The sequence below is a fragment of the Bison bison genome, unplaced genomic scaffold, assembly GCF_000754665.1.
Source record: "Bison bison bison isolate TAMUID 2011002044 unplaced genomic scaffold, Bison_UMD1.0 scf7180017864279, whole genome shotgun sequence".
Classification (NCBI taxonomy): domain Eukaryota; kingdom Metazoa; phylum Chordata; class Mammalia; order Artiodactyla; family Bovidae; genus Bison; species Bison bison.
In genome coordinates this window covers 4,610,541-4,620,547 of record NW_011494851.1, presented here as the reverse complement: position 1 = coordinate 4,620,547, position 10,007 = coordinate 4,610,541, and the positions used below count along the sequence as shown (strand labels likewise).

The window sequence follows — 10,007 nt, the reverse complement described above, 5'->3', positions numbered from 1 at the left end:
TCATACAAAAAATTGAAAGTGGCATCATATTCGTACATAATTCAAAGTGCCTATACAAAGAAAACTTAATTTTTAAATTATCTTTTGCATTAATAATCACTTCATTCAAAGTATCATTTGAAAATCGTCTTCTTTTCCATTGACTGCCATGATCTTTACATGAAATTTCAATTTCTAAGCCCATAGGTATTTGTTGTGCAATGGTGGAGCAGTTTTCAAAACTGGAGATTTTAAATATTTTTAAGAATTCTAATAACTCAAAGTGAAGTTGCTCAGTTATGTCCAACTCTTTGCAACCCCATGGACTGTAGCCTACCAGGCTTCTCTGTCCATGGGATTTTCCAGGCAAGAGTACCAGAGTGGGTTGCCATTTCCTTCTCCAGGGGATCTTCTTGACCCAGGGACTGAACCCTCGTCTCCTATGTTTCTTGCATTGGCAGTTGTGTTCTTTACCACTGGTGCTACCTGGCAAGCCGAGGAATTCTTATTTTGTGATAATTTATTGGGAAAGTTTACCGATTGAATGCTTGCAGTCCTTCTAACAAAGCTCAGGATAGAGAGATAATATTTGTGCAAACTTGGCAGGGAAAGCTTTAGAATAGAAGGATGAGCTAGAAGGGTCTTCTACCATCTGTCCCATCCCTGTGTCCATGTGGGGAACTTTCCTGGACCATGGTCACTGCCACTGCTGACAGCTATCTCTGCTGCCACAATTTCCACTACCAATCTGAACCAAGGTTCTATTCTGGCAGCCTGCTCAGGTATGCACATGTGTTCCAGACAACATGACCCACTTCTTGTCACCTATACTGCCCTTCATGCCCTGGGACTTGAATCTACGGTTCTGGGCACTATGTTTGCTCATAATCATATGTCCTCATTGTTACCCAGTGTGTTGCCTCTCTCACGGATATGTTCACAGATAAAATTACTAAGAATTCTAAGATGGCTCAATAGAACATTAAACCAAGTGGGAGCCCTTCTGGTGGGAGATGTCCTTTAAGACTATAAAAATTGTGCTTTCGTGAAGCATTTAATAGGGTAAGGATTCTTAGTAGCTTTACTAAAAAATTAGAAAATCAAGGTTTGAAAAGTCACCTGCCCAAGTTTATATAGCTAGAAAACTACAGAACTAGAGATTAAACCAAAATATATCTCATCCAAAAGTTAAATTCTTAGTTATAATGTTGTGTCATATAGAAAAACTCACTCCTTCTTAAACTTCTAGTTGATCATAGAAACTGCTGTTGGCTTATTCTATTAAAGCAGTAGCGCTCTTTTTCTATATGGTAATGTCTTATTACACGACAATACACCCCCAAAGAAGTATATTCACAGATCATTCACCCTCTGTTCAATTTGAATTTCAATAAACAAAAAATGTTTAGTATAAATATATTTATATATAAATATATTCAAATATTGCTTATCCGTGCAAATAAATGGCTCGGCTGAGTTTCAGACCTGGGCAGTTGTGAAATGTGGGAAGATGTTAAATATTGCATAAAATATACTTACACTAAAAAGTTATTTATTGTTTATGTGAATTTCAAATTTTACCAGGCACCCTGTATTTTATCTGGCAACTTAACTTCTTAGATCCCATTGATAGGTTAATGCTGAGTCCCCTCCACCTTTTTCTAACCAGATCTAAATATGGAGTGATTTTTTTTTTCAAATCTTTTGATCAGAGTTGGTAGCTTTTTGTTACTCTCAAAAATAAAACAAAATGCTTCAGGATTCAAACATATAATTTTTCCTCCTCTTCCAGCCCTGAGTTTTTGTTTTATCATACACACAAACACACACAAAACCACACACTCAGGAACATTTTCCTCCTTGTCTACCACCTCACCATCTCCTCCTCTCTTCATCATAATGACCTGCCATCTCCATTCTTGTAGTCTATATTATTTTTTTAAGGGAGTGAAGGAAACAGCATGAAAACATCACATTAAGAAAGTAAAGTAGTTTGAATCAGAGTAACAGAGCCTGTTTTTCTTGTCCCCTTATATCTGTGAGGTGTTTTTTCATTATGTGGTGAATCATGGTCTTTCCCATGCTTTGTTGAATCACAGAAGAGTCCTTGGGCATATATGCTCTGGTATCAGTTGTTTTACACTGACCAAAAAAAAAAAAGAAAACTTTTCTTTCAGAGCTTAATGAGCTCTGAGCTGAATTCTCCATTCCTTTGCTGCTTTCTTCTTCACTTATCATTTTCATCTTTTTTTTTTTTTTTTTTCAGCCTTCAGCTGAAGGCTCAGCCAATTGGTTAATTAAGATTGTGATTTGTGACTTACCCCAGCTCTCTGAACTGTTTATCTTGATTGTATTTCCTTTTAAACTGGTCAATGGATCTTTGCCATTTGGATTTCTACACTTTCTTCTTCTCAATCCCATCTTTCTGTGGTATTCCCTCTTCTTAGACAAAAGAGTCATTTGGATTTTCAAGAATTGTCCTTCAGAAAATATCTGGCATGAGTCAACCGTTGCCATTAGGAAGTCACCAGATAGAACTTGTAACTCACCCTAATTACTACCTGGGATTTGACAGTTCTTGTTTTTGAAAACCACCTCTTTGCAGCCCTTGCTTAAATTTTGGAAAGGGAGCCCTTAGAAAACTTGAGTACAGATGAGACCAACATCTATCAAGATGTCTCTTCAAATTAATAGCTGACATAGCACAATGGAAAAAGCAAACATGTATATGTTAAAATCTTGATTCTGCCAATTACTGTGTGATTTTGAGTTTATTAGCTTCTCTGAGCATTGATTTCTTCACCTTTTACTAATAAGATAGTAATACAACTCAAAGTGCTCTTGTATAGATTAAAAATGATATAACAAAGCCCATGACACATGATAGAAATTTAATAAATAGATTTTCTCTTTATTGTTATAGTTTCCTAATCAGAAATTTAAGGTTAAATGCTATTAAGATAATATCTTTTTATGTAAGTGGAGCTACCATTGCATCTATGAATTTTAACTGTTCTTATGATTTGAATTTGTTCAGTATAATTGGTCTATGAGAAAATGAGAGAAATAATGATGTGTCCTTTAACTATTCCAAAGGGCTATAGGCCATATATAGTTTCATTGCAAAAGAAGAATATTCCAGTGTTATGTACAATATAATTAGGAAAAAAAAAAAAAAACCAAAGGTATTATAAGTGTCAGTCTTGTTTTCTCATCAGGTATTTGTTGTAGCCTAAGGTATAAATTAAATAGATACATATTGTGACAGCTGTCTCATACCATAATTGTTTAATGACATTCTATGTGTATAATTTTTGAGTGCAGACTTATAATTTTATGAATCTAATAATGTACATTAGTGCCTTTAAGACATAAAAGCAAATGAAAATTTATGATTCAAGAAAAAATCCTGAATGTTTCAGAAGCAAGCTCTTTACACAAGAACACTCTATTTCCAGTAAATTTCTTGATTGTAATTCCCTATGACTACAATGATGTGTCAAAGGGTAAATAATTATACTTAAACACGGAAGCCTAGACTCAAGGAGGTAAAAAAAATGTCCAGTTGAGGGTCTAGATGGGGTGTGGGCAGCAAAAACAATGAAAACAAAACAAGTAGCTAGAAAATCTAGTGGTTTCCATACTTTATGAAGAGTAAAAGATAGTATTATTCTCCAGAAGATTCAATTCAGCTACTATAAGAAACACAGTATTGTGGGATGTGAAGGATAATAAAACACATATAATAAGTCAATATTTAATAAATTATATTACAGTACTTTTTTCTTTGGCACATTTTTGTGCATGACCAGCTATCTTTGGAGTTGGAATTTTTACAATGAAAATTTTGTAAGAGAAAGATGCACTTTTTAAAATCCAAAGTAGGGATTTGCTTTTAGTTGAGAGAAAACAATAATTTTGAAAGCCAAGCCTTATCAAGGAATAAAAATATTTTTCAAATTTTTTAGCTCCAATTATTTTTAGATCCAGTCCTGGATAAAATCATTAAATTCCTTTCATAGCATATGCAAAATATTTTTTTCTTCTTTAAACCAAACTTTGAGGATTACTTCCTCAGGAAAGGAAGTTATGAAACAAGGTGAGTCTACATTGGTGGAAAGGAGGAAGTGACACTCCATTCTTTCTACCTGGGTAAACTGTGTGTGGAGGTGGGGGGTGGGGGAGAATGTGTGGAGAAACAGAGCTGGGAAGACTGGTTAGATACACATGTTCTCCTGCTTCCTCTTGAGGTAGAACTCTAAGATGAGTGGAGTAGCAAATACAAATAGAAATGGGTAAGTTCAGAAATACTGGAATTGTTACAGCTAGAGAAAGCTATGAAGTTCTAGGAGAAGCCCTGTATGTGGTCTTATTGAGCTTGATAAAGGAGAGATGTTGCACATTTGAGAAAGAAATGTAAGTATATAGATAAACCTGAGGCTTATTCTTCAAGGCCTACTCTGCATACAAGGAAAAAGGCTGTTTCCATGTACTTCAGTGATGAAGTGTGGAGGTGCTGAGACCTGGACCCAAACTGGTCACAGAAAGAAGGGAGTTGGAGACTAGGAGCAAACGACCAGGATCAGACTACATTGCTGGGTGCCATCATGCTATCCCGAAGATAAGCTGGGCAAGAAAACCTCAGTGTTAACTATGGACCGGATCAGAAAAGAGCAAGGATCAAGAGAATACCCCATGAATCCGAGGTCTCCACTGCACAGCTGCCTTAGTCACAAGCACTATTTATTCATACATCAATATACTTGGAGAGGACCAAGGGAGGAGTAAGAAACCAAGAGAAAAATACAGTAAAAATGGACATTTACCTGAAGAACAATCTTTAAACCAACCTAATAGAAATGTAATTTTGAATTCAAGAAACTAATCTATTCCAGTTAGGGAGTAAAAAGTTGAAAGAATTTAAATGCAAAACATAGGTATCTCAGTCCTGTTGCACACTGCCCAGGGTAAAGAAGTGCCAGAGGAGAAGATGGCATCTGTGACAGAAAAAGAAAATTAACCATATTTCTTTGCATATCTGACTGTAGTGAGTAAATGTTGATCTCAATACATCTCCTAAAATAGATAAATGAAGAATGGAGAAATTACCTAGAGCTGATTCTCTCCTCATACCTGCCATCTCTGTTCAATCATATTTAAAACATATCTCCCAGCTATGGAGACCACGCACCATATTAAAAGAAATCAAGGGCAATGATGAACAGATCCACATAAACTTAACATTTCACAAGCATCATCTCTCAAAGAGAGGACTTCCTTGGTATCTCAGCTAGTAAAGAATCCATCTGCAATTCAGGAGATCCCGGTCCGATTCCTGGGTCAGGAAGATCTGCTAGAGAAGGGATAGGCTACCCACTTCAGTATTCTTGGATTTCCCTGGAGGCTTAGCTGGTGAAAAATCTGCCTGCAATGCAGGAGACCTGAGTTTGATCCCTTGACTGGGAATATACCCTGGAGAAGGGAAAAGCTACCCACTCCAGTATTCTGGCCTGGAGAATTCCATGGACTTTATAGTCCATGGGGTTGCAAAGAGTCAGACAAGACTGAGAGACTTTCACTTTTTCTCAATGAGAAATTCATCCAAATCATTTAATCATGAATGCAGAAAAAACAAACAGCAGAAAAGATCAGATCTAACAAAGCAAGCACTGAAAATATGGATTAATAAAGAGGAAACAGTAAACATTTAACCAATTCCTGACTTCTAATTTATTTTGATTTTACATGAATATAAAATAATGATAATAATGATATCACTTGATTTTCAATTGTTTTCCTCATAAACTCAAAAGTCTTGAGACAGCCATTTTTACAAAAAAACTATTTCTTAAACAGGATATTTATATATTAAGAAAAGCCAAAATTAATCTGATTTAGACAAATTATCAAACATTTAGAATCTATTATATAGGCTATAGAATCTAAATTACTAAAATATGGAAAATTCAAGATTTAAGAATGTAAGCAAAAATGAAACCAGATTTTCAAACTTTCAGGTACAAGTTCTAGGAATTTAATATAGTTATATAACTCAAATATGGAATAGATATTTATCTATTGGTATGGGAATAACCAGAATTACCCAAGAATATTTATTGCATTTAATAGACACAAAATTGTACCAACGGCTGTTTAAAGTTAACTTAAAAAGATACAATTTTAAAAAACTCAGCCAGGTGGATTTCTTTCCCTGAACTTTAAATGATTATCTTTCCTTCTTTTCTGTTACAGAAAAGAATGTGAAGGCTGTGGTTTTATTTCAGATGTAATCTTCATGAGGATTTTCTTTTTCTTTTCTATTTTTAAAAAATAATTTCAAAATTAGAGAAAGTGCCAAAAATATTACAAGAAATTTTCTCTGTGCCATTTGTAACATGCAATCATCATGTCTAATCACTCCAACATAGGTGCTACAGTGTGTATTTCCTATAGACAAGGGCATTGTTCTAGTACAGTAAAATATTCCCAGGTGGCGTTACTGGTAAAGAACTCACCTACCAAGGCAAGAGACGTAGGAGACATGGGTTCAATTCCTGGGTGAGGAAGATCCTTTGGAGTAACCCAAAGGAGTAATCAACTGGAGTAACCCACTCTAGTACTCATGCCTGGAGAAGCTCATGGACAGAGCCAGGCAGGCTATGGATCATACTGTCTCAAAGAGTTGCACATGACCCAAAGTGACTTAGCAAAATCATCAAAATCAGGAAGCTAACATAAATACATTACTACATCCCAATCCAAATACTCTATTCAAGTGTCATTAATTATCCCAACCATATTCATTATAGCCAAGGGACCCAGAATCACACACTACATTTTGTTGTTTAGATCTATTCAATCTAGAAGAGTTCTTCAGTCTTTCTTTGATTTTCATTATTCTGATATTTTTGAAGACTATCAGCTCAGTTCAGTTGCTGAGTTGTGTCTGCCTCTTTGTGACCCCATGAACTGCAGCACTCCAGGCCTCCGTGTCCATCACCAACTCCCAGAGCTTACCCAAACTCATGCCCATCGAGTCAGTGATGCCATCCAATCATTTCATCCTCTGTCATCACCTTCTCTTCCTGCCTTCAATCTTTCCCAGCATCAGGGTCTTTTCCAATGAGTCAGTTCTTTGCATCAGGTGGCCAAAGTTTTGAAGCTTCAGCATTAGTCCTTCCAGTGAATATTCAGGAATGATTTCTTTAGGATTAACTGGTTTGATCTCCTTGCAGTTCAAGGGACCCTCAAGAGTATTTTCCAACACCACAGTTCAAAAGCATCAATTCTTCGGCACTCAGCTTTCAAACTCTCACATCCACACATCAGTTCAGTTCAGTTGCTCAGTCGTGTCCAATTCTTTGCAACCCCATGGACTGCAGCATGCCAGGCCTCCCTGTCTATCACCAACTCCTGGAATTTACTCAAATTCATGTCCATTGAGTCAGTGAGCCATTCAACCATCTCATTCTCTGTCGTCCGCTTCTCTTCCCATCTTCAATCATTCCCAGCATCAAAGTCTTTTCCAGTGAGTCAGTTCTTTGCATCAGGTGACCAAAGTATTGAATTTTTAGCTTCAGTATCAGTCCTTCCAATGAATATTCAGGACTGATCTCTTTTAGGGTGGACTGGTTGGATCTCCTTATAGTCCAAGGGACTCTCAAGAGTCTTCTATAACACCACAGTTCAAAAGCATCAATTCTTCAGTGCTCAGTTTTCTTTATAGTCCAACTCTCACATCCCTACATGACTACTGGAAAAACCATATCTTTGACTATATGGACCTTTGTTGGCAAAGTAATGTCTCTGCTTTTCAATTTTCTGTCTATGTTGGTCATAGCTTTCTTTCAAGAAACAAGTGTCTCTTAATTTCATGGCTGCAATCACCATCTGCAGTGATTTTGGAGCCCAAGAAAATAAAATCTGTCACTGTTTCCATTGTTTCCCCATCTATCTGCCATGAAGTGATGGGACCAGATGCCATGATCTTAGTTTTTTGAAAGTTGAGTTTTAAGCCAGCTTTTTCACTCTCCTCTTTCACCATCATCCGGATGCTCTTTAGTTCCTCTTTGCTTTCTGCCAAAAGGGTTGTGTCATCTGCATATCTGAGGTTATTCATATTTCTCCCAGCAATCTTAATTCCAGCTTGTGCTTCATCCAGCCCAGACTTTTGCATGATGTACTCTGCATACAAGTTAAATAAGCAGGGTGACAATCTACAGACTTGCTGCACTCCTTTCCCAATTTGGAACCAATTCGTTGTTCTATGTCCTGTTCTAACTATTGCTTCTTGACCTACCAGATTTCTCAGCAGGCAGGACAGGTGGTCTGGTATTCCCATCTCTTGAAGAATTTTCCACAGTTTGCTGTGATCCACTTAGTCAAAGGCTTTAGCATAGTCAGTGAAGCAGATGTTTTTTTCTGGAACTCTTTTGCTTTTTTTATGATCCAAAGGATGTTGGCAATTTGATTTCTGGTTCCTCTTTCTTTTCCAAATCCACCTTGAACATCTGGAAGTTCTTGGTTCGTGTACTGTTGGAAGCCTCACTTGGAGCATTTTGAACATTACTTTGTTAGCATTGAGATGAGTGCAGTTGTGCAATAGTTTGAGCATTCTATGGCATTGCGTTTCTTTGGGATTGGAATGAAAACTGACCTTTTCCAGTCCTGTGGCCACTGCTGAGTTTTTCCATATTTGCTGACATATTGAGTGCAGCACTTTCACGGTGTCATCTTTCAGGATTTGAAATAGCTCAACTGGAATTCCATCACTTTCACTAGCTGTGTTCATAGTGATGCTTCCTAAGGCCCACTTGACTTCACATTCCAGGATGTCCGGCTCTAAGTGACTGATCACACCTTTGGGATTAACTTGGTGGTGAAGATCTTTTTTGTACAGTTCTTCTGTGTATTCTTGTCAACTCTTCTTAATATCTTCTGCTTCTGTTAGGTCCCTACCTTTTCTGTCCTTTATTGAGCCCATCTTTACATGAAATGTTCCCTTGGTATCTCTAATTTTCTTGAAGAGATCTCTAGGCTTTCCCATTCTATTGTTTTCCTTTATTTCTTTGCATTGATTGCTAAGGAAGGCTTTCTTATCTCTCCTTGCTATTTTTTGGAACTCTGCACTTAAATGGGAATATCTTTCCTTTTCTCCTTTACTTTTCACTTCCAGTCTTTTCACAGCTATTTTTAAGGCCTCCTCAGACAGCCATTTTGCTTTTTTGCTTTTCTTTTTCTTGGGGTCTTGATTCCTGTCTCCTGTACAGTGTCAGGAACCTCCATCCATAGTTCATCAGGCACTCTGTCTATCAGATCTAGTCCCTTAAATCTGTTTCTCACTTCCACTACATAGTCATAAGGGATTTGAAGAGCAGCCATGAAGAGAGACCCTGAGTCCAAGGTAAGAGAAACCCAGGTAAGACAGTAGGCACTGAGGGAGGGGATCAGGGGGCAGACAGACCAAAACTACAGTCACGGACAACTAGCCAACCTGATCACATGGACCACAGCCTTGTCTAACTCAATGAAACTAAGCCATGACATATGGGGCCACCCAAGACGGATTGGTCATGGTGGAGAGATCTGACAGAATGTGGTCCACTGGAGAAGGGAATGGCAAACCACTTCAGTATTCTTGCCTTGAGAACCCCATGAACAGTATGAAAAGGGAAAAAGATAGGACACTGAAAGATGAACTCCCCAGGTCGGTAGGTGCCCAATATGCTACTGGAGATCAGTGGAGAAATAACTCCGGAAAGAATGAAGGGATGGAGCCAAAGCAAAAACAACACCCAGTTGTGAATGGGACTGGTGACAGAAGCAAGATTTAATGCTGTAAAGAGCAATATTGCATCAGTTCAGTTCAGTTCAGTCGCTCAGACATGTCCGACTCTTTGTAACCCCATGAATCACAGCATGCCAGGCCTCCCTGTCCATCACCAACTCCCGGAGTTCACTCAGACTCATGTCCATCGAGTCAGTGATGCCATCCAGCCATCTCATCCTCTCTCATCCCCTTCTCCTCC

The 10,007-nt window shown here is 37.7% G+C and overlaps 1 protein-coding gene across 1 annotated transcript in view; it reads left to right on the top strand.

Annotated features, from left to right (window-relative positions):
- Nucleotides 1-672: 672 nt before the first annotated feature.
- LOC104995186 (transmembrane protease serine 11F-like) overlaps nucleotides 673-10,007 on the top strand; it is a 115,961-nt gene continuing 106,626 nt past the window's right edge. Inside the window, exon 1 of the mRNA XM_010848912.1 lies at nucleotides 673-761. Within this exon, the coding sequence (XP_010847214.1) occupies nucleotides 673-761 (89 nt within the window). The remainder of the gene's footprint in view (nucleotides 762-10,007) is intronic.